The sequence below is a fragment of the Hemitrygon akajei genome, chromosome 11, assembly GCF_048418815.1.
Source record: "Hemitrygon akajei chromosome 11, sHemAka1.3, whole genome shotgun sequence".
NCBI lineage: Eukaryota > Metazoa > Chordata > Chondrichthyes > Myliobatiformes > Dasyatidae > Hemitrygon > Hemitrygon akajei.
In genome coordinates this window covers 84,078,502-84,103,431 of record NC_133134.1, presented here as the reverse complement: position 1 = coordinate 84,103,431, position 24,930 = coordinate 84,078,502, and the positions used below count along the sequence as shown (strand labels likewise).

The following is a 24,930-nucleotide window of genomic DNA, read 5'->3' as shown; positions in this document are numbered from 1 at the left end:
TCATAAGGCACGACCAGCCTGTGACAAAGCCATGCTGACTATTCCTAATCATATTATGCCTCTTCAAATGTTCATAAATCCTGCCTCTCAGGATCTTTTCCATCAACTTACCAACCACTGAGGTAAGACTCACTGGTCTATAATTTCCTGAGCTATCTCTACTCCCTTTCTTGAATAAGGGAACAACATCTGCAACCCTCCGGAACCTCTCCCGTCCCCATTGATGATGCAAAGATCATCACCAGAGGCTCAGCAATCTCCTCCCTCACTTCCCACAGTAGCCTGGGGTACATCCCATCCAGTCCTGGAGACTTATCCAACTTGATGCTTTCCAAAAGCTCCAGTAATCCTCTTCCTTAATATCTACATTCTCAAGCTTTTCAATCCACTGTAAGTCATCCCTGCAATCGCCAAGATCCTTTTTGAATCCTGAAGCAAAGTATTTATTAAGTACCTCTGCTATCTCCTCCTGTTCCATACACACTTTCCCACTGTCACACTTGATAGGTCCTATTCTCTCACATCTTATCCTCTTGCTCTTGGGGTTTTCCCTAATCCTGTCTGCCATGGACTTCTTCTCGTGGCCCCTACTGGCTCTCCCAACTTCTTTCTAAAACTCCTTACTGCTAGCCTTAACAATCTTCTAGATCTCTATCATTACCTAGTTTTTGGACCCTTAAGGTAAACAATCCGAATAAACTTTTAAAATGATAAGTAACGTAACGCTGGAATTTTAAAATACACACTGGGGAAGGGTAGGAAATAAATCTTGGAGGCAGCATATCGGGCTGCGTCTGCGGAGAGACAATTAATTATTTGTGTTGCGTCAGTCCTAATAATGGTTCGCACTTCCCATTTGAGATATTCAACAGCTGCAGTTTATTTGTATTATTTTGTGGGGAAATCCAGAAGAGCAGGTTGGAAATTGCAAATAAATAATTGTTCTAACTTCCGAACCTACCCTACGCAACACAGCACCCAAGTTGCACTACAATTCCCAGCAGGCGCTGCGCTTTTGCCTGCGTGGTTGGGGGCGGCCGGCGGCCAGGCGCAGGCGCGGGATCTACCACTCAGGAGAGGATTTCGGTGGATGGCAACAAAGATAAAGAGAGTCAAAGTGAGCTTGGAGAGGAACAGTGGCCGAGCCGATGGACAGAACGTGTTTTACAACTGGTATGTTGTGGGGTGACGAGTCGGTCTGTGAGGAAGAAAACGGGAAAGATAGGAGAAAGGAAAGAGATATACCCCTACTACCGGAATGCTTGGCGCAGTGGAGGGGGCGGGAGTTGGTGACGTGACTGGCGGCCGTCGGCTTCGAGTGATTGGCGGAGAGGGAGGGGGAGCTTTCTGCCCGGGGTCCGGCGTTTCTGTGAATGGGAACGAGCCCGGCAGGCGGGCGGGGGGCCGCGCTCGTCGGCCGCTGCTGACGTGTGAATCGGCGCGAGCGGGAGAAGGGGGCGACCGTTGGGCAGCGGCCCCTCCCATTGGTTGGTCGGTGCCGGGCGGGAGGGAGCGCGAGGCCCTCGAGCGCGCAGCCGCCGCCACCACCGGCGGCCGGGATGGGTCGGCGGCCGAGGGGGGAGCCGCCGGCGGCCCCGGACCCCGCACCCGTCCCGCAGGCAGAGGCGGCCTGAGGCCGGCCGGGCCGCCGCGGCGTGAAGTTGGCCCGCAAACGAGGAGGCGGCGCAGCAGCAGGAGCCGCCGCCGCCTTGGCCTGGACCCGAGCTCGGCCGCGGGCCCGGGCCTACCCGCTGGGCGGCTGGAGGCTACCCGACATGGCGGGGGAGCAGGAGAAGGAGCCGGCGGGGCCGGTGCACAAACGGAAGACAGGTGAGGGGGTGGGTGAGAGTTGAGGGAGTGGTGAGGCCGGCGTGGGAAACTTGAGGGTTGCCGGGTGAGAGCGCAGTGGGATGGATGGGAGGGGTAGGGAATGAGGAAGGAAGGTGTGGGCAGGCTGACGGACAGTTTGGGATGAGGTTGATGGGGTAGTGAGGAAGGAGAGTTGTACAGGTGACTGGGTCAGTGTGAGGAGGACTGGGTTGGAGTGAGAGTGGAGTGTCTGGTGGTATAGGTGAGAAGGGGACAGTGAGGGATAGTTGAGGGGAAGGGACTTGAATGACATGGATTGATGCAGGGTAGATAGGGTCAGGAAGTGAGGGGAAGGGTTTGTGTTGAGGGAAAGGTGGAAAGGAGGGTGAGGTCAAAGAGGGGTAAAGGTTGTGATGAGGGTCAGTGGGCTGAGTTATGGTGGGGAGGCTGGGGAAGGTCAGTAGGAGGGATTGAGATGGCAGGTTGTGTGGGGAGAAGGAGAGGGTCAGGCAAGGGGTCACAAGGGGGCCATCCATCCAACAACATGGATGGAGCTTCTCAATATCTTTGAAAGGTTGTTGGGTGTCTGGGAGTTGAAGGAGACGTTTCATTCGCCGGCTGGTCTTGGGGACAGTTTTGATTCTACCCAACCACTCAATATGTCTGGGAATCTTTTATCCAAGTCAGAGCACAGGCTGGAGATTAGTGTTGATTGTGTGAATGATGTGCCCTCCCCCAGTCAGTACCCAAGAGAGCAGTGAATTTGATTTGTTGTTTGCTGGCTGTTAGTTTGGTGGTTTCTGCACAGACAGTGTTTCCAGCACCTTGGCACGCTGAGGCCCCTGCTCTAATGTTGAAGAGGTCATTAAAGCAAGATTGTTAAAGCTGAATGTTTATTTTGTCATTTGCAGTACACAAGGGTAAAGGGGGAAAAATAATTGCACTCAAGCTGATGCAGCACAAAAAAAAACAAATTTTAAAAATCACTAATATAAATGCTCAAGATACATCATACATTGATTGCCCATAAAGTAGCGCTAGGCTCAGGAGAGTCTGTACATAAGGTGACTGACAAAAAATGATAAAGGGGTGTGGACAGGTGGGTTAGTGGGTGGAGGTGTTGATTAGCCTTACTGCTTGGGGAAAGTAACTTTTTGAGTCTGGTGTGGGTGCTATGAAGCTTCCTCCCTGATGGGAATGGGACAAACAGTCCATGAGCAGGTGGGTGGGACCCTTCATGATAATGGCCCTTTTCCAGAACCTGTGTATGTACTTTCTCTTGGAAGGGTTCTGATAATGTGTTGGACAGTTTTGACTATCTGTTGTAGAGCCCTTTTGTTGGTCGCAGTGATGCAGCTTGTCAGGATCCTCTTTACTGCAGATTGGTAGAGTTCAGCTCTCTTCAGTGTCCTCAGAGAGGTGGGCAGTTGTACCATGAGTTTTTAAACTTTTTTAAAACTTTAATTCAGCCCAAGATTGTGGCAATCTTCATCGGTGCCACCTTGGCTGAGAGATGATTCATGAATTCCAGAGCTGTACATCTTTATTGTAAAGGGCAGTTGGTTGAGGAGTTTTGTGTTAAAGATGAGATTAGCTTTGTTATGTACATTGAAGCACGCAGTGAAACGTGCCGTTTGAGTCAATGGCCAGCAGAGGCAGAATATGTGCTGGGGACAGCCTGCAAGTGTTACTATGCTTCTGGCTGTAACATAGCGTGCCCACAGTTTGCTAACCTTGACCCGTACTACTTTGTAATGTGAGTGGAAACCCATGCGGTCACGGGGAGAATGTGCACACTCCTTACGAACATTGGTGACAATCGAACTGTGATCAATGGCACTCTAAAGCACTGCACTACCATGTCAAGGACACAAAATAGAAGAGTGGGCCTCTTGCCCATGCTGTTTGATGTGACCATGGCTGATCTGCTACAGGCCTCTTGCCCATGCTGTTTGATGTGACCATGGCTGATCTGCTACAGGCCTCTTGCCCATGCTGTTTGATGTGACCATGGCTGATCTGCTACAGGCCTCTGCTCCTCTTCTGTACCAGTTCCACAGCCATGATCTATCAAAACCCATACTGATCTCCACTGTATGTACTTCTAATACCTTGCCTTCACAACCTGAGTGTCAGCAATAAACCTGTGTATTAAGTAGCTGTAGAGTGAAATGGATCTGTGTGATGCCTTGACCTAGCTGATTGGGGGTCTGACATTAGTTTGCAGAAATTGACAAAATGGCTTGAGTTCATTGATGATGACAGTTTATATAGCTGATTATGATGTGAGATTCAATGGTAACTTTTACGTAAGAATTGGTAAATACATTAAGGGGTAAGATATTTCTTCAGAAATAGAATTTTGTCTGGCAGTAGAGAGGTGCAATCCAGTGTCCGTTTGACCGTGGTGCCAATTTAAGCTAATCCCACCTGCCTGCACGTGGTTCAACTCCCTCCGTTCCGTCTGTTCATGTGCCTTTTAACCATTGCTATTGTATCCGCCTTCCACCACCACTTCTTACAGTGTGTTTCAGACACCTACCACTTTCTGTGTAACTTGCATCAAAAATTTCTTTTAAACTTCTCAATCTTTTCTTAAACCCAAGTCCTCTAGTTTTAGGAAGCAAAAAAAGGTAAAATTAAAATTGGTTTATTATTGTTACGTACTGAGGTCATGTGGAACAACTTTGTTTTGCATATCATTCATATATATATATTTTATCAGAGTCAGATTTAATATCTCTGGCATATGTCGTGAAATTTATTTTACACAGTGCAGTGCAATACATGAAAATATCAGTTACAATAAAGTGGTTCTGGTTAATTGGGACATGTCAGGACCAGTACATTTTGGTCCAGTTAAGCAGCTGTCCCATTTAGCCGAAGTTTTATGGAAATAGTTCAAAAGGTATCGCAATCTACTGTTTAAGTAACAACTTGTGTATTTAAACAGAAGACAGGACAAATTAGAACACTACCTATACTACTGCAGTACTATATAAAACTTGGTTCCTAATGGTTATCAATGGAGGTATTAGAGCTACAGCACAGAGTAGGCCTTTCCAGCCCTTTGAACCATGCCGTCCCAGAACTCCACAACCACAATTCCTTCAGTGTTCACTCCATGTTCTTCTGATTGACTGTAAATATTCAAAATCAGCATAGGCTCCTGGTGGACGCCTTCGTGTAATGCTTTCAACAACTACATCCTCCAAATCTTCATTTTCATTGCAACATTCAAGATGACTGTCGATAGCGTAATTTATCGTAGTTCCTAACTTGTTGAAGTAGTGAAATCATTTCAATTTCCCTCTTGTCCGTCTCTGACCTCTGAGCTTGAACGTTTGAAACTGCAGTGAGCAAAACAGTTCCGAATTGTTTTGCTGCTTATTTCTCATCAATTATCGGTGGCAGAAATCTCTGCTTTGTGAAGGCAAACACGCAGCTGATGCTATTTAAAAACTGTTCACTCTAAGGATGGTGTAGTGTCTAACGGCCACACAAGTACATATGGCTAGCGCCGGTTAGAAACTTTCAGCAACAGCTTCCTGTCCCAATTAGGCAACACAATATCCCGAATAAACAAAGGGAATCCCAACTATTTTTTCATTTAGTTTTTGTTTTTGAATGTTGTTCCAAATAAATGGCTGCCCTAATTAACCCATTGCACAATTAACTGGAATCCACTTGATGTAAAAATTAAATAGTACATGAATAGACCAAAGTGAGAGTCTCGGCCAGAAATGTTGACTGGTCAATGTCATGGATCCTGTCTGACCTTCTGAGTTCCTCCAGCATTTGTATGTATGTTGCTCTGGATTTCCAGCATCTGCAGAATAATGAGGTCCTGTTCACGGACAGTTCAGATACCTGATGGCAGATTTCAGTGCATTGAGGAAAAGCAAGAAGAGTGCAAAACAGAGTTGCAATGCATGTAGACAAAGTGGAAGGCCACAATGAAGTTTGATCTTTCCACCCTGGGAAAAAAACTGTCAACCCTATCTATCCTGTCATCATTTCACAAACTTCTCTCAGATCTTCCCCAAGCCTCCAACTCTGGGTCTCATGGTCAGCTTAACACTGCTACATTTCTTGGGCTGAAAATAGCTTGGTGTCGTTTTGCTATGTGAAGGTGTTAGATATAAGATAGCGAATTTGTGAAGGTTAACAGAAAGTAACTCATACTGGAAGGACTTGACAAGTCTGTGGAATTGAATAAACAGTGGATGTTTCGGGCTGAGAACCCCCTTCAGGATTGGAAAGGAACGGGGAAGATGACAGAAGTGGTGGGGGGGGGGGGGGGGGGGAGAGAATAGTTAGGGATACAGAAATCGAGGTTACCAGAAAGCTGTTGGATCCTAAACTGCGTGGCAAGTTTGTTCAGAGCACAGCCAAACCACGTGTATAAAAAGTGAAGGAAAGCTGACAGTGTTAATTCAGCAAAGGCCTCAAATTGTAATTATTCAGTGCTGACCATCCCATCTTAAAAGCTGAAAATGCTATTAATTTACAAATATACCAAGCATCTCATACAAAATGCTGGAAGAATCTATAAATATGCTACCTTGTTTCAAAAATGTTAAATTGTAAGGTAATGCTGCAAGCTATGATATGTAATCTTGAGTTTTGGGTTGGAGTGACTTCATCTAATGTTGAGCCTTTAAGAGGAGTTGATTGGGTAGATAGGAACTGATTAGTTGTGAAATTTAAGTTTTCAGCAATGCCTGAAAATTAAAACCAGACCAGTCACTAGTGGTAGAAATTCAGAACTGTTTTATAAATTTAATTTGAGCTTGAGTGATTGTATCATCTAAGTCAAGTTTACTGTGGCATGCATACACAGGTGCATTGAAAAGCTTGCAGCAGCAGTATCACAGATGATGTATCAGATAAGCAGTATTCACAAGAAAAACAAAAGGAACATGTACACGGAAGAGCACAATTTGAACATAAAACATAGTGTATTGTGCAAATGGTCATAGTGTTACCATACTGAGTAGTGATTAGGGTTGTGCTGGATGATTCAAGAACTCAGTGCTTGAGTGGAATTAGCTTTTCTTAATCCTGGTGATATGGGATTTTGGGGTTCTGTACCTCCTGACTGATTGGAGCTGAGAGATGATGGTATGGTCCGAATGGGCGGGGGCATCTCAAGGCTGCACCTTGTGTAGATACCACTGGTGAGAGGTGTACCTTGATCTGTTGGCCTCAGTCCACTACTCTCAGGAGCCTCTTGCATTTCTGTGCCTTTGAATTGTGCTGGACCATAATGCAGCCGGTCAGAATACTTTCAACAGTATATCTGTAAAGGTTTGTTCCAGAGCCGAATATTCTTAACCTCCTAACAAAGTAAAATGCTGGTCAGTTTTTTGTATGAAACACTGGTTGACAGCATTAGTCCCAGATCAGCCACCATTTCACTGGCAATGGGATAAAGGCTCAGAAGATCACTTTTTTTTAACTAAAATTTGAACAATAAAAGTTGGTGACTATATTTCCAGCACAGCAGCATTGAAAATTTAGCATTTGTTTGATCTGACCTGTAAAATGTCTTGAATCAGTGCTATAGATTTTTACTATTTTGTATTTATTGCACTGTGTGGTCTATTATATAAGTTATGTCAACATCCGTGGCCTGGGAGCGGAATGAAGTCAGCATCATGCAATTAAATGGTAGAAACTGCGTGGAGGACTGAGATGCAAACACGAGGAAATCTGCAGATGCTGGAAATTCAAGCAACACACACAATGCTGGGGAACGCAGCAGGCCAGGCAGCATCTATAGGGAGAACATCACGGCGGCAGCCATCTTTGGTGGACAGTGTTCATATCGTAAAGTTTACAAAGATCTGTTTCAGATCCTGTAGATAGCTTACTAAGTTTTATTGAAAAAAATATTGAAGTCAGATGGTTATCTAGATGCTTTGCATTGCAGACAATAATAAAAAATTGAGGCACTGATCACATACTTTGAAGAAGATCAGTCAAATGACCCTGTGGCTAAACATCACATACAAAGTAGCTTTACAGGTTTTAAGTGATGTATTTGATGAACTGGCTGCACTGTGCAAGATTCTGCAAAAGAGTGGCCCAACACCGATTGATTCACTTCATTTTGCGCTAGGCAAAATTAACAAGGTAAGAAAGCAGTATCTGGGAGACAATGTTTCGTGTAGTGACAAAGTTAAAGCTTTGCTAAGCCAACAATGTGAAGAAAACGTCACAGCAGATACAAGTTTGCTGTTGACTTTTATAAATAGTCTGTGTTCTTTTAGAAGAAAGGTTTCCTGAAGATGAGGTACAAGAATGACCAGCTTTTGATTTCTCTGCAATTGCAGATGTGATTTCACATCTGGCGATGAACAAGTTAATGCCTTATGTCTAAAATATAATGATTTTCTAGCTGAAAATACTGTAATAGTTAGACAGTTTAATGATTTAAAATTTTCCATGCATGAAAAAATTAAATCCAAACTGATTTCAAACTTTGCTCACATGGTGACATTTGTACTTCAAAGTGAACAGTTTTGCGACCTTGCACAGTTGATGGACATTGGGGGAACCTTTCTTGCATCTAGTGGGGACTGTGAGCGAGGTTTTAGCCTAATAAATCAACTCAAAAACAAGCTGAGAAACCGTTTCGGTGAATTTCATTCGGTTATGTTAATGAGAATCAAAAGCTATCAATTGGATGGAAGTTCGATTAGTCTAGATAGAATTTACAAAGAATGGGTAAATGCTAAAGACGGGAGAGAGAAAAAATAACTGAGTGACTTAAATATCTGTTATTTTGTTGTTCTGTGTAGTTTTACGTCAAATATTTTGTAAACCTACATAAACTCTGCGTTGTGTGCATTCAGTGCGCACATACTTTTGTCACGAAGAAAATTTGCACAACATCAGATTCTTGCGTGCATTCTCTACTAAAAAAAATTTGTGATGTCTTTAATATTGTGACAGGTACAGTTAAGCTTGCATGCTGTCTTTAGTCTGTACTTCTATGACATGTTATCAGATTGTAGTACCCAAGTACCAGCAAGTTGGCACTGTACACCTCGTGTGTAATGCTCCTGGGTTTCTGAGCTCCATTGGGAGAGCACCATTTATTGATTGTCACGAGAGAGTACTGTGCAGTTGAAGGGGTGGTATCAAACTTGTCTGCTGGGGCAAAAGGCTGATGTGCCCTGGACCAGATGGATTTTGAAATAAGCTTCTGCAAACAAGGTGGGTGTATTCTCCGAGTTCTAGAGACCCCAGTGGATTGGAAAACTGCAACTGTACAAGGAAGGAGGGTAATGGGACTCAGGAAACCATTGGCTAGTGAGGCTAACATTATTCATTGGGCAAAATGGTAAAATCCAGTACTGAGGAGGTAATGATTAGTTGAGGTTTATGGAAGGGAAATTTAAAGAAATTATGTTTCTCTGGGGCAGTATGGATCAAGTGGAACCAGTGGATATAATTACTGATGCTGATTTCCTCCAGCAGCTGCTTATTGCTCTACATTCCAGCATTTGCAGTCTTTCGTCTCCAGTAGATATAATTTCTTTGGATTTCCTGCAGGGGGTGGGGTGGGGGGAGAAATAGGAGAGTGGCAAATTAACAGGAAATACGAAAGGAGCGCTGTGTCCCTAAAAATTCGTTGTGGTGAGAGTGAAGTTAATGAGTGTAATGCAGTGTGGCAGACTGGAAGCCTTTAACAATGGGTATTCACAACTGGCACTAGCCTACCTGTCATCAAGAACATGTATAGACCTGTCCTGCTCATGGACTGTTTGTCCCACTTCCATCAAGGAAGAGGCTTGGCTGCATCCATACCAGGACCACCAGACTCAAAAACAGTTACTTACCCCAGGCAGTAAGGCTGATCAACAGTCAGAATCTGTTTTTTGAGTCTGGTGGTCTTGGTGTGGAACGTAAGCCACCCTTCCATACCCCCAGTCATTTCCTGTCAGTCACCTTTTGTATTGAAACTCCTATGCCTAATGTCACTTTATTGACATACAATTAATGTACATAAGCTATTTATGTATTTATATTCATTGATTTCCTTTTTTGGATTTCATCAGATCCGGAGTTAGTTATTTTGTCTCCTTTACACTTGTGTACTGGAAATGACATTAAACAATCTTGAATCTATCGCAGCCAATATTACTGATGGCACAAAAGTCAATGTGTTGGTAAGTTCATGAAGTGGACACAGGCATATGAAGCCACAAAGTGTGAAGGGGACAAGAAGCTGGCAGATTTATTATTTATTTAGAGATACAGTGCAGTTTCATGGACTATAATCTGGGAAATTGTCAGGTTGCCTACTTCAGAAGGAAAACTGAAAAAGCAAATTTGTTAAAATGGAGTGTGACTATTAAATATTGCAGTAGGATGGGATCTGAAGTTGCCAGTGTATGAAATTAAGGCATGGTGTGCAGGTACAGTGACTGGCAAAATGAAAATCAGACCAACTTGGATATAAATTGTTTTCTGTGATGTTGGTTTTGGTATATCTAAGTGATTTAGTTGTTTTTTCCTTGAGTATTGACAGTTGGGGGGTGCCATAGGGCAGAGGAATCTATAATAAGGGGAGGGAGTACTGAGTGGTATGGAACAGGGACTTTTGAATGTACTGTAGAAATACAGATTGTTAAAGGTAGATGGACAAGGTGGTCACAAACTATGCAGGGATGTGTACTGCAGCCAACACTAGAAGTTGGGATTAAACTGCATAACTTTAGCAAGGAAGACAAAGATGTGCTGAATGGTCTGGCATTGTGATACAATGGTCTTCTCAATGTGCTCTGTATCCACATGTTCTGACAAGTGAAGGAACAGAGGAAAACATGCAAATTAAAGGGTGGCTGGGTGGTCTTATGTGAAGTTCCATTGGCTCACTGCCGGGATACTGCTTTATCATTCTTGTATTGTTTGGACTTGAGGGGGTGAATTACAACTTCAGACTTGGTGACTGACTCTCATTTAAGGGATTTAGTTCTGCAACATATCTACTGGAATAGACAGGTTGACGCAAACATTTAGCAATTACAACTACAAGGTAGTGCATTTCAGTGGAAGATTAAGCAGCTACAGAGTTGTATAACATGACAGCAACTTGCCTAACTGAGCTGGTCCTATTCCTTTTCTTGCTTTTGTCCATATTCCACCCCCCCCCCCACCCAAACCTTTTCTATTCGTGTGTGTATTTAAATATCATAGCTGCACTCTCCCCAACTACCTCCACCTGTTCCGTATACCCAGGAGGTACAGGAGCCTTGGATCTCTCACTACCAGGTTCAGGAACGGTTATTATACAGCTGTCACTCTCCTGAACTGGCATGGATTGTTTCACTGCCCTCAATTCTGAGCGGATTCCATTACCTCCGAACTCTGCAACTCATGTTCTCAGCATTTCTTTATTTTTTTATTTGCACAAGTTGTTGTCTTTTGCACTTTGGTTGTTTGTCAATCTTCGTTTATGTATAGTTCTCATAAATTGTATTTCATTATTTTCCTATAGATGACTGCAAGAAAACAAATCTCAGTGAGATAATACGTCCTTTCATAGTAAATTTATTTAGAGTTTGGTACCCACAGCCCACTGTTGCCTCTCGGGCGTGGCAGTGGCTACACTTTCTGAGGAGATTGAGGTGTGTAAAGTCTCCATCTCCATTCTAACAACCTTCTACAGGAGCACTATCGAGAGTATGTCCTGTCTGGCTGCATCGTTGTGTGGTATTGGAGCTGCAAAGCAGTGGACTACAAGACCCTACAGAGGATAGTAAAATCTGCAAGAGGATCATCGGGTTCTCCCTTAACCCCCCCCCCCCCCCCCCCCGCCACCGCCATTTGTGACGTTTCAGAATCAGGTTTAATATCATGCCATATGTTGTTTTGCGGGAGCAGTACATTGCAGTACTTAATAAAAAATCTACAAATTACATTAAAAAATCAATGTATATTATACACAAAAGAATGAGGTAGTGAAGATGGGTTCATTATTCATTCAGAAAGGTGGTGAAGAAGAAGCTGTCCTAAAACATTGAGTGTGTGTTTTCCTCCCTGATGGTAGTAAAGAGAAGTAGGCATGTCCTGGGTGGTGGAGGTCCTTAGTAACAGATGCTACCTGTTTGCGGCATTGCCTTTTGAAGATGTCCTCAATGCTAGGACATTTACTGGGAGTGTTGTATACTAAGGGCCTGAGGTATTAGAAACATAGAAATATAGAAAATAGGTGCAGGAGTAGGCCATTCGGCCCTTTGAGCCTGCACCGCCATTCAGTATGATCATGGCTGATCATCCAACTCAGAACCCTGTACGTGCTTTCTCTCCATACCCCCTGCTCCCTTTAGCCACAAGGGCCATAGCTAACTTCCTCTTAAATATAGCCAATGAACCGGCCTCAACTGTTTCCTTTGCAGAGAATTCCACAGATTCACCACTCTCTGTGTGAAGAAGTTTTTCCTCATCTCGGTCGTTTATCCTTAAACTGTGACCCCTCTTTCTGGACTTCCCCAACATCGGAAACAATCTTCCTCCATCTAGCCTGTCCAATCCCTTTAGAATTTTATACGTTTCAATAAGATCCCCCCTCAATCTTCTAAATTCCAGTGAGTGTAAGCCTAGTCGATCCAGTCTTTCTTCATATGAAAGTCCTGCCATCCCAGGAATCAATCTGGTGAACGTTCGTTGTACTCCCTCTATGGCAAGAATGTCTTTCCTCAGATTAGGGGACCAAAACTGCACACAATATTCTAGGTGCGGTCTCACCAAGGCCTTGTACAACTGCAGTAGAACCTCCCTGCTCCTGTACGCAAATCCTTTTGCTATGAATGCCGTCCCTACCATCCCACAAACTCTAACCCATTGCTGTCAGGAAGGAGGTACAGGAGCATCAGGATTAGGACTGCCATACTGGGTAGCAGCATCTTTCCCCAGGCTTTGAGACTAATGAATGCTCTGCCACCACTGAGATCTCATTACTAGGACAGTGAACTGTTGCCATTTACTTGTGCTGCACCCTGCATGCACTTTGAATTGTATTTTATTAACTTATCTGCGGTAATATTTTGTTTCATTTTCTGTATGACATGTTTTGTGGGTGCACTGTGGTTCAGAGAAATGTTTCATTTGGTTGTAGATATGTACAGTCAGACAACAATGAACTTGATCTTGGAAGTGTATAGGAATCTGTAGATTATAGTCATTTAAAGTTTTGAGCCCTGTAATCAATTTCATCCTCACCCTGCTAAACTAGAAACTGTGGGAGTTTAGTGTTGTGGTCCAGCTGCTTTCCTAGTCAGTAAGGCTAATGGGTAGCTACTTTCTATCGAAGTGATTAAAACACAGAGACAGGGTCATAAAGCCCTGTTTTGGGCACCCCTGGATCTCTCAAAGTAGTTCTGGGAAGGTTAAAGTGTAGATTTACCTGAATGAAAATCATTGTACACTGATTCCTGTGCCAACATGGCATGCCCACAATTTTTTTTTAAATGAACTCTTGATCTCCCAATCTACCTTGTTGTGGGTGTTGCACTTTCTCTGTAATTGTAACACCATATTCTACATTCTCTTTTCAGTTTACTATCTTAATATAGTTGTAGTATGCTCCTGAATGGTATGCAGACAGAAGATTTTCACTGTCTTGGTGCATGTGACAATAAAACCAATACCAATCGGACTTGGAACTTGGGTTCCCATTGGATTCAGTTGGCATTTGACTGGGACAGCATAAACAGCAGCTGTGCTGAAAAGGTGTTTGTGATGGGCAATGCCATGGCACTTATTGATGCACAGGCAAATAGACCCCAAAGGAGATTTTATTTGGGTCATTATGAACAGATGCCTTTGAACATTTTGGCCTGATTCACTGCTCTCAATGCATACCAGGAGCCTCCAGTTGTGCAATCACTTTAATTGGGTTTAAATCGTTATGTGGCAAGCTTTAGGTAAATGCTACACTGTGAGATGGAATTATGTTGAAGATGCTGATCTGTTTGTCTTGTGTAGGTGCCAATGGTGGTGGGACACAACTGAAGAGTCCAGAAAAGAAGAAGCGGAAATCCAGTGCACAGGTACCATGTCACTTTTATCATTGTCTGCACCACACCTTATGATATGTCAGTATTCAGCTCCCTTCCTTCCATCTGTCCTAGATTTGTAGATGAATGAAATATGGAAACGGATCCTTTGTCCTAACTGGTCCATGCTGATCAAGGAGCCCACCTAAGCCAGTCCCATTTACCTGCATTTGGCTCATATGCCTCTTAACCTTTCCTATCCATACACTTATCTTTTAAATGTCTCATGTTCTCATCTCCTGATCCACTTCTCTAAATTGATAATATATATATATTTCACTCACATCTACTGTGAAGTGTTTCAAGAGGTTGATTATGGCTAGAATTAACTCCTGCGTGAACAAGAACCTGGACTCACTGTAATTTGCTTATCATCGCAATAGGTCTACAGCAGATGTGATCTCACTGGCTCTCCACTTGGCCTTTGGACTATCTGGGCAACAGCAATGCATACATCAGACTATTTATTGATTACAGCTCCGTATTCAACACCATCTATTCAGTATCAATCACCAATCTTCAAAGTCTTGCCCTCTACAACTGGATCCTCAACATTCTCATGGGAAGACTACAGTCAGTGCAGATTAGTGATAACAGCTCACTGATATTCAACACAGGATTAAAGTTTAGCCCAGTACTCCACTCTCACAACCCTGTGGCTAAGCACAACTCAAACTCCATCTGTAAATTCACCAATGTTTTTACTGTTAGTAAAATCTCTGGTGACGAGGAGGTACTCGGGAGTAAAATCGATGAGTTGTTGAGTGGTGGCGCAACATTAACCTCATTCAACATCAGGAAGATCAAGGAATTGATTCTGGACTTAAGGATGGGGAAGTCAGGAGAACACACCAGTCCTGAGGCATCAACAATGGAAAGGGTAAGCAGCTTCAAGTTATTAGATGTAGGTATTTTGGAGGATCTATCCTAGGTTCAACACATTAATGCTGTCACGAAGAAGGCATGCCAACAGCTCTACTGCATTTGGAGCTTGAGATTTGGTTTGTCGTCAAAGACTCTAGCAAATCTCTGCAAATGTGCTGTGGAGAGCATTATGACTGGTTGCATCACCACTTGGTATGGAGTCTACAATGCATGCCATGGACTTGATGACTGAATAGCCTCTTCAATCATCTTTGATCAGGGAGCGCTGGATGAAGACAGTTCTCCATTGTATGGGATATCCAATTTTTATGATTTCTACAAATGTACATGGAGAGTATTCTGCATCACAGCCTGGTGTGGAGGCTCCAATGCACAGGATTGCAAGAGGCTGCAAAGGGTTGTAGACTTAGCCAGTTTCTTCATAGGCACAACCCTCCTTACCATGGAGGACATCTTCAAGAGGTGTCACCTCAAGAAACTGGTGTCCATTGTGAAAGACCCTCATCATCGATATGTCCTCTTCTCATTACCATCAGGGAAGAGGTACAGGAGCTTGAGGATCCGCACTCAATGATTTAGAAGCAGATTCTCTACCACCAGATTTCTGAACAGTCCATTAACCTACGTGCCTTGTTATTCCTTTGCACTATTTATTAACTTTATAATGATTTTTGTCTTTGCACTGTCGAGCCATGAAACAAATTTCTTGTCATATTAGGCAGTGATAAATCTGATTCTCACTAGGCTATCCACTTGTGTTCCCTCTTCTCAGGTGTTGTATATTTGAAAGTTGCCCATTAATATTATCAATTATTTTAAAAGATCGTTTGTACTTGCAGCAGGGAGAATTTGCTTAGTCTGCATTTTTTAAGGAGTCATGACTTAAAACTCCAACAGATCAGGTTGCAGCTTGAAGGAATTTTGATGATCTGTGCGGTGACCATGATCTATATTTAAATCTGTGATCACTGTTTCAAATAGATTTCCAAGAGTTGAGTGTTATAAACAGACTATCAAGGGAGGTGATGTGTGCCAGTTCCCCTTTCCCTAATTTTCTGTCCTGCAAATCATGCAGATTTTTCTTGTATTATTTACCCAATGCCCTTTTGAAAATTCCTGAGCATGCTCTCTTTTTTAGTTCCCTTTTCATTGGAGAAAGACTACATTCACTCCGTCTGTAGCCTTCATTCTCCCTAACTCCGAGGTTATGAGCATGGTCACCTAGTTGACTCCACTCCAACTTGCTGCATTTCATTTTAATAACAAAGGTTGTCCCATTGTCTCAATTGTTTTGAGTCTCTCCTCTTTGACCCAGTGTTGTTGTTTATCTTTAACATGTCAACAGTCTGTTTCAGTGGGGGTGGGGGGGGCTTCTGACCCATTCGCACTTTGCCTGCTGTCTAACCTGCTGCCGTTCTTTCCTGCAGGCGGCTCAGTTCTCGCATCTTTCCGAGTTTGCTCCTCCACCCACCCCGATGGTCGACCACCTAGTGGCCTCAAACCCTTTCGATGATGATTTCACTCCCCCGAAAGGGGCAGCCCCGTCCAGCCCATTCTTCAGCAATCCAGGGGCCTTTGGAGGGTTTCGGCCGCAGTCTTCCATCCCGCCACACCTGCACCCGGCTTTCAGCCCCGGACCTCAGCCCATGAGGCGCCAGCCGCCCCATCACTTCGCTCCAAATCAGCTAGGCGGAGGTTTTGGTATGCCCCAGAATCCGAACTTTGCTCAGCCCGGTGGCATGAACTTTGGGAGCCCACCCTTCAACCAGGGTATCAACCAGACTTTCAGCCCCCCTCCTGGCCAGCCTCTTCACCCAGGACCTCCTGGCATCGGTCCAAGTGCCAACTTCAGCTCCATGATGCCCCCGAGCATGGGTCAGCCGCCCAGGGGTGACATGACCCCGGGTGCTGGCCCAGGGATGAATCCAGCCGCTGCACCCCCCATGGGGCAGAAGTTCGTCCAGATGCCCAGCCCCTTTAACCCGAATCCAGCACCCCGGCCCAACCAAAGCTTCTCCAAAGGGACCAGTCAGCAGAGCCTCCTGCCGAACCCCAGCTCCTTTCCCAGTCCAGACCGGAACTTCCCCCTGCCTGAGGATGGTGGCAAGTCTTTCAACCGCCCCGCCAATGCTTTCAACCAGGGGAGCGAGCACTCTGGCTCCCCGGCAGCAATCAACGGCAACCAGGCGGGCTTCAACCAAAACACCGGTGGCCAGAACAGCGGTGCACCGGATGGCAGTAACTTCCCAGTGGCAACCAGCAAGAATCCATCCACTCACCGGCCATCATCTGATCCGGTGTACCCCTGCGGCTTCTGCCTGAATGAAGTGAATGACGACCAGGACGCCATCCTGTGTGAGGCCTCCTGCCAGAAGTGGTTCCACCGTGAGTGCACCGGCATGACAGAGACAGCGTATGGTCTGCTCACCACGGAGACGTCAGCTGTGTGGGCCTGTGACTTTTGCCTAAAGAGCAAGGAGATCCAGTCGGTGTACTTGCGGGAGAACCTGGGCCAGCCAGTTGTAAGTGATGGCTGAGAGGCATTTGTGAGATGGGGTGAGCCTGTCTTCCATTGCTGACTCTTGACTGGAAACCTCAGCCCTGTCTGGGCAAGGAAGGGGATGTCAATAGGGTTACGATACACTTGCCTTTTTGATACGACAGATGGGGGGAAAAAAGTAGGCTCCTCTCCCAGTGAGAGTGGGCCCCACCACTTTCGGGTTGTAAACTTTAAAATGCACATGGGAGTGTCCTTCATTCTGTGTGTCTGGTTAGGGATTTTATGTGTATTTGTGTGGTTGGGTGGGGCTGGGCTGGGAAGAAATATTTTTTTGTCCCGAGGAGAAGTGTGGAAAGAATTCCCCCCACCCCATGCACAAGACGAGTCTTGGAATGCTCGAATGAGAATGGAGGGGTGTAAACACAGTGTTGTGGGGGCGCAATCCCTGGGGTTTGGCAGGGGGAGATGGAAAGTTGCTCTGGAAATATCCATTTGAATAAAGCATGATGCAGTGGATGGGGGAGGGGTGGCGGAGATGGATACATATTTAAAGGTACACTCTTGCAAGTTGATCACTATATATTAATGGACTGTGATATGAAACGTTAGATGCGAATAAGGCAGGCAAGTACCTACGTAAATCGCTCATTGTACTGGGCCTGTTGGGATTGTGGTGTTGCTATCGAAGGACTTGTTGCACTACCTCCCTCCACCCCCACCATCCCAAGACCACTTTTTAAAAATGGCTCAGACATTGTCCAAGTTAAATCATAGGCATCAATTAACTCTGAATCCCCTGTGCAGAGTTCGCCCTCGAGTGATGTCACAGAACCTTTGGGGTATGCAGGAGCCTCCCTTCCCTGCTCTCTCCCTCTCCAGCTCGCTGGCTTCCAGTAGTCCTTGTGGTCAGTCTTGTGGGAGTATAAATGGCTTCACAGGAACGGCCCTGTTTTAAAAAATTTGTATTTTTGAATTCTGTAAGCTGTGGACTGCCTGATGAGCAGATGTTGGGTTTTGCTGGCTGCTCCTCTGAGCAGTAATGACACTTGCTCATTATTTCCCCTCTGGTCCTCTTTTCCCCTTGGGAAGTACTTTCTTTGTTGTAGTGGGGGGGGGGGGGGTCAAATAACATCAACATTTCAAGCACTGGCTCACACCTGCCGTCTGCCACAGTTTGTCACTGGCCAGCAGAGACAATCCTGCAACTCCTGCCTTCCTCTGAAAAGTGCCAGGGACAGCAACCAGCCCTTTCCATTAGGATTGGAACATGAGTTGAAACCATGAGGTCCCTCCTGTTAGCAAAGGGAAAAACGGCTACCTGAATCTGCTGTACCACCTAGCCCAGGGTAAGATTAGAGGTGTAGCCCTCTAAAACAGGGCATATGGCTGCTGGGGAGGATTGCTGCTTCATTTGCCTACAATTGGAAATGGGCAGTGTATTGAAAATTGAGGGGACAGGGAACTATGGATGTGGGAGCTACTGGGCCATTCCAGCACTGATTGGTCCTTTCATTTCCTTGCCACTAATTCCTGCATGCACAGTCACAGCCTGTGACATCTGTGTAAGGCCTGTAGCAGCACAAGGCTGTCAGGGCAGTATTTGAAAGTTCTGAGAGAGCTGGGGCATATGTGGGGTGCACAGGGCTAAGAAATGATGCAGTTATTTTTATAAATAGAAGATGGCTTCAAATTAATCCAGAAACCAAAGGTTCTGCATTTAAACCAGTTTCATGTGTTTGCACTCTCTTCACTATCACCAGTGTTTCCTTGCAGTCTTGAGTGGGTTAGGAGTCCAGTTTTTCGCCGGGAGATGTAATCCCTTTTAACCTGCCCTTAAGGTGCAGTGGCTCGTGTGATGAACTGGCCTGTGAATTCAGTTGTGCCATATTTTTCATTTTTTGACATTGGTGAACTTGGCATCTCTCAAGACTACCTCATTGTAATTGGGAAAAAAAACTTGTGTTTTTAAATGCACAGTCTTTTTTTTATATAAAGGTCTTTTTTGGTACAGAATTCATTTTGGTGCCGCTCAATTCTGATCCTTATTAGGCAAACAACAGTATATATAATAGTGTGTATGTTATCGTATGATTAATGTACTGGATATATATCAAGTTGTGGTATTGTAATCCTTCTTAATTTCTTCCCTCCAGTGGCTCATGGAAAGCTAACTCTGTACCTGGCATGGGTCTCCTGTAACCCTGCACTTGCAGTTAGTTGGGCGAGGTGTTGTTCCTACAGAAACCCCCTAGAAACAGCATGTGGGGCTCTGTCTTCAGATTGGAAAGGTTTCTTGGTCTAAACTCCACTGATTGTACTGAATATTTACAGTTTTAAGTATTTTGCCTGTATCTGTTTGTGTGTGTTGCGCTAGTGGGTGTTATTTTTCTTTGCTATATTTCCACTTCCCTTCCATTCCCAATTGGAATGTGCTTATACTGTTTCCAGGGAGTAACAGTGTCCCCAGTTTGTAGTTAGAATTAAAGGTACTGACCATGCCCCTTCCAACCTTCTGCTCTGTACAATTCAAATGAAAGAAAGGAGTAGCCAAAGACAGTTCCACGTTCAGTCTGGGGCAGCCATTTAAGAGCTCTGTCCCTGAGGTTATGAACAAATACTAACCCTTCCCACACTGCTCGTTAGGAAGCACCAAACTGCTGGTGTCCCTGGATAATGGTGCTGAACATCAGATGGAGCAGTTAAGGGTCTTGCTGGAATGTCTGGCTTTTCCTAATGTGTATCTGTTCCTTGTGAAAGAAGCCAGCGTCTTGTTACTAAATAGGGCTGGAACCTTGGCATGCCTTCATGTGACTGGTTTACCAGCTGTGAGCAGTGTTTCCCAATGGAAGCGGTTCAGATATCCAGGTGACAGCTAATGTGAGTCTTTAATCTACCCTGGAAAATTGAGATTGTTTGGTGATAGAAACTGCTTCTGGAGATGAATGGGTGACGGCATCAGATATGCTGACAATTCTGGGTGGTACTAGTTTGGAACATGTTCCAACACGGCTCCAGTTTTTGGGTCGTTTAATAATGTAGGTTCATTGTGATCTTGGGATTTTGTGGAGGGCCATTGAAATGATTCCCCTCTCCAATTTTACCTAGTGCTGATACCTATGTCAGGCGTTGTGCAGTAAGCTGACCAGGTACTGAATGATACCAAACTCCTTTGATTTTTGTGAGAATGCAAAAAGAATTGCATTTCATTGTGGGAATAACTTTGTTTCCAGTTAGGTGGCAATAACCTTGCTTTTAAGGCAGACATTAATGCAGGGCTGGTAGAAATGATTCACAGCTTCCTGTTTGTGGATGTATGTTCGAGTATTGCTGCACTAATGACACTTTTGTAGACACTGGTATTGAACTTGTATCTCCTTACTGTGTAGCTACTCCAAGGTTATTTGTATGTGCTTGTTCCCACATCAAAGCACTCTGTCTTCCTCCACTCCATCTTTACCATGGGTAACGTTCAGCTGTCCCAAGCACAAGGTTATCTGACTGGATTTGCAGTTTGAGCTGTTATCTTATTCCCTCTCAACCCCCCCTAAAAAAAAAAAACGCTTTAGTAAACTCCATTTTACCAAATGGAGATTCATTTTGGTGTACGCGGTCCTGAACTTTTGGTTGTGGAGAGATCGTGGTGCAGATGTAAAAGCTCGTTCTGTTTCCCCACCTGTGAAGGGACTCTAATAGAGCAGATGTACTGAAGAGGATTTGTATGTTTTGTGTCCATGCAATGGCTTTTGTTATTTTAGAAGCTGGTTGAGCCAGCACATCAGTGCTGTCAGAAAGGACATGTACCCTTAACAGTTCCTTTGTTTGCATTTACAAAATACAATTTGGATCATGGCCTATGTACATTTTTTTTTGAGTTTCCTGTGGACTTTCTTCCACTAGTTTTTATTTTGATTTTGTTGACTTTTTGTCCACTGACACTTTGGGAAATGATTCATCCCAGCTGGGTTAGACTTGTCAAAATATGGATGGTGCCTAGAGCGAGAGTGGACTGGAGCTACAGTGGAAACCAACTCGATACCGGTGGCAGCAACTTCACTTAACTTATTGTGTGATTTGTAAGTGTCAATTTGGAATACTTCTAAAACTGACCTTGCATGCATGTCATTTCTTTCAAACTTGTGTTTTGGCAAAATTTTTTAATAATAAATTACTTTGTGCATATTTGTAATGGAGTTGTCCAGTTGTAATTTTACACTCCCACCTCAATGTGTTGCAGTTATACAGTACTTAATCCCTTTGTTAAAGCTCTCTTGTCACAACAAACAACCTCAATGCACTGTATGGTTTCTTATTGATCGATAGTCTTAGGAGAATGCGTTTGATGTTAGCTGAATATTCCCCACGGGAAGATTACACTTGACCTTTTGCTTTCTTTGTTCAGCGGTACAGGAGACCAAGTACCACGCTCGGATTTATTTAACACCTTTTATCTAGATAAATATCTCCTGGTGCTTTTCAGGGTGGTTACGAGAACAGGAAACAGGTATTGAAAAAGTAATATTGCTGTTATGAGGCATTCAGAGGCTGGTCCTTGGAGGGTTTCAGATGGAAATGAAAAAGGAGTTTCCAAAGTTGGGGCTGTGTCTGGTGCTGCAGATAAAGTCCTGAAATCGGAGGTCAATGTGACCCCACATAGCTGGGCAAGTTGTGGGTACCGGAGTAACTGGGCATTTTTAAATTGCTATGACAAGTGTCTGTGTTGGGGGAAAAAAATACATTAGCTCTCTCAGTGTTGAAGACTCTGGAATGTGGAGATAGAGAACCACACATGTTGCGAATCTCTAGGTTCCCAGTTTGAGCTTGCAGGGTTGAGACGTAATTACTCATTGGAGGAGCTGGTGCTTGTCTGCAGTGTTATGTGTTAACAAGATCAGAAATGAGCCTCTTTTGTCAGTACCTCAAGACGTTGCAGTAACTGAGGATTCCCAATGGTACTTGAGGTGCAAGTTGTGCCATTTTTAAAGAAACCTGTAATTTTAAAGAAATTGTTTATGAACAGTTTTGTAGCTTAGAGATTTCAAAATGTTGATCTGCAAATTGATATGTGGAAGAGCCTTTTTAATTAAAAATGAAATGTTGAGTGTTGTAAATTGGGGAAGTCAGCACATTTCCAGATGCAGATCTGCTATGGTCAATGAAGGCTTAAGCGAAGCTGGCAGTGCACATCAGCAAATGAACAGGCCTTTAAGCCCATCTAGTCCATGCCAAATGATTCTATTAATTCTATAGGGTAGATGCTGAATATTTGTACAGTGATGAATTTGTTCTGGATAACTTGGACAAGGGGAAAGTTGGGTTATCCTTGGCCCTGAGACATCCTGGGTAGAATTGTGGATTGCTGGGGGCTTGTTTTCTATTGCTGTTTATGTCGCATGTGGGTGCTGTGCAACTTGACACCATAGGGAGAGTCTGGGCCACTGGAGGGCAGTCTTGATCTGACTACAGTGGTGCTGGCACCCCGGTCAGGTTTTCACTGAAGGATCACAAGCCAGTTGGGTATTTATACCAACTGTCCAACTCCAAGGTCACCTTCACTGACACCAGTGAAGACTGTCCTGTCACATCTAGTGGAACCACTCCAGAAAAGGAGGGTTGCACCCGTGCTCTTCTGATTGTGAAGCTCAAGATCCCAGACAGTAATACTGTGAGTATGGAACATACTGTCTTTTGCTTTGGCTTTCTTTTAATTCCCCACTTCTTGTAAAGTTGGAATTTGGTTTTCTAACTATAAAATATCCTGAAGGTCAGAAGGCTTGGTTATCTTGCTTCCATCTCCCTCCCTATGACTCAGTCTGAGATTCTAAATCTGCCATAGTTCACCTTTCAGACAGTGCATTCTAAGTGCATTTTTAAAGGAACTAAGATGTGGAATGAGACAAAATGGAGATTTGCTTGTGCCAGCAGTACTTGTTACCTACGTTAACCCCAGTTTTGAACCCTCTTCCCCTCCAGCACTAATGAAAGCAGACTGCTTGCAGGTGCCCTTCATACCACACATCTGATGACAGTGTAAGTTGTGACTGTAGTTTGCTTCCCCAGCACAACACAGCTTTGGAGATTGCAGACTTGCCCCTGTGCACAACAACCCTTGCTTTAGACACTTGCCATGTCAGTAGCTCAGAATCGGAGTGCCTGAGCTGACTGTTGATGTCAGTTTGGTATCACCTTGTATACATATCATAAAAGAAGCTCGTAGTTTTTATCTAACTAATCCAAACGCCAGAGTAAAATGGAGCTCTGAGAAAGGCACAGTACACCTCATTCCCTGACAGTGGTGGTAGAGTTAACACAGTTCTGTGAACATCTTCCAACCCGTAAGCAAAGTGATTACAATCTGAATACTGACACAGACATTGCTTGGGCCAAGGCTGTGGATTCTTTTTGCTTCTCTTCTCTTCCCACCCCCACACAGTAACTTTAAAAGGTCAATGCTTGGCCCATGTCTATTCAGTGTCAATTTTAGGCAGTGAATGGCCCCATGTAGAGTGCAAACACTTTTTAACTTGATATTACAAATGATTGTATTGCATAAGTCTGTACAGAACATTGCATTTTTAGCATTTTGTCAATTTTTGCAGGATTTTAAATAAATAAAAAAACTCCATCAGGTAAATGAGGCTAAGGGTTTGCTCTTTTATTTCTGTATGTGTGTGTCTTTTTCCTAATTGTTGGCTTCAATACTCCAATAACTCATAAACACGAGATTCTACAGATGCTGGAAATATTGAGCAATACACATATTGGAGGAACCAGCAAGTCAGGCTGTATCTATATCTATGGAGGGAAATGAACAGTCAACATTTCAAACAAAGACCCTTCATCAGGACTGGAAAGAAAGGTGATAAGTGAGGCCAGTTGTGTGTGTGTTGAGGATGGGGTGGTGTTAGGGGTGAAATTAAAAGGCGAAGGAGTTTAATGGGAGAGGAAGAAAGAAAAGGGGCAGCAGAGGGAGATAATGGACAGGTGAGAAGAGAAAGGGTGAAGAAATTATCAGAACTGAGAAAAAACATTGTTGATGCCATTGGGTTTGAGGCTATCCAGACAGAATATGAGGCCGCTCTTCCAGCCTGAGTGCGGCCTCATTGTGACAGATATCAGAATGGGGAAGTTGAATTGAAATGGTGGCCACCTTCCCATTTATTTAGAGATACAATGCGGAGCAACTTTTTGAGTCACGCTGACCAATAGCCTACCAGTTTAACCCTAGCCTAATCAAGGGACAATTTACAATGACCAATTAACATACTAAACTGGTACGTCTTTGGACTGAGTAAGGGCACCCACGTGCACATGGGTAGGAACATAAACATGTTTACAGAGGATGGAGGAGTTGAATGTCGAACTCCAGTGCCCTGAGCTGCCCTGACCATTGTGTTAATTGCTATGCTAGGATAGGCATTCCATGTTGGTCTGTCTGCAGCAAAAGGCCAGATTACCTAGCAACTTTCAGGTTCATCGATGCTGCCTGACCTGTAATCCTCCAGCATGTTGTGCGTTGCTGAATACAATAGTGATGTAGCATTGAGAAGTCTTCAGTGGTAGCATAGCATCGAAAAGTTACAAACAAAGGGAAGCAGTCACAAGATTGGGGTGTTGTTAGAAGATCTTATAAAACTGCAGTGCAGAATGTGTTCTGAACACAGTGCC

General features: G+C 44.2%; 1 protein-coding gene across 2 annotated transcripts; it reads left to right on the top strand.

Annotated features, from left to right (window-relative positions):
- The first annotated feature begins 1,628 nt into the window (after positions 1-1,628).
- On the top strand, positions 1,629-23,896 carry pygo2 (pygopus homolog 2 (Drosophila)). 2 transcript variants are annotated; one of them, XM_073061263.1, is made up of 3 exons: positions 1,629-1,830; positions 13,810-13,874; positions 16,193-23,896. In XM_073061263.1, exons 1-3 carry the CDS (start codon positions 1,776-1,778, stop codon positions 17,300-17,302), a joined length of 1,230 nt encoding a protein of 409 aa, XP_072917364.1. In that variant the 5' UTR covers positions 1,629-1,775; the 3' UTR covers positions 17,303-23,896. The 2 variants fall into 2 exon arrangements, with proteins under 2 accessions (XP_072917364.1, XP_072917363.1); XM_073061262.1 differs by lacking the exons at positions 1,629-1,830; positions 13,810-13,874 and adding an exon at positions 14,268-14,760.
- Positions 23,897-24,930: the final 1,034 nt, after the last annotated feature.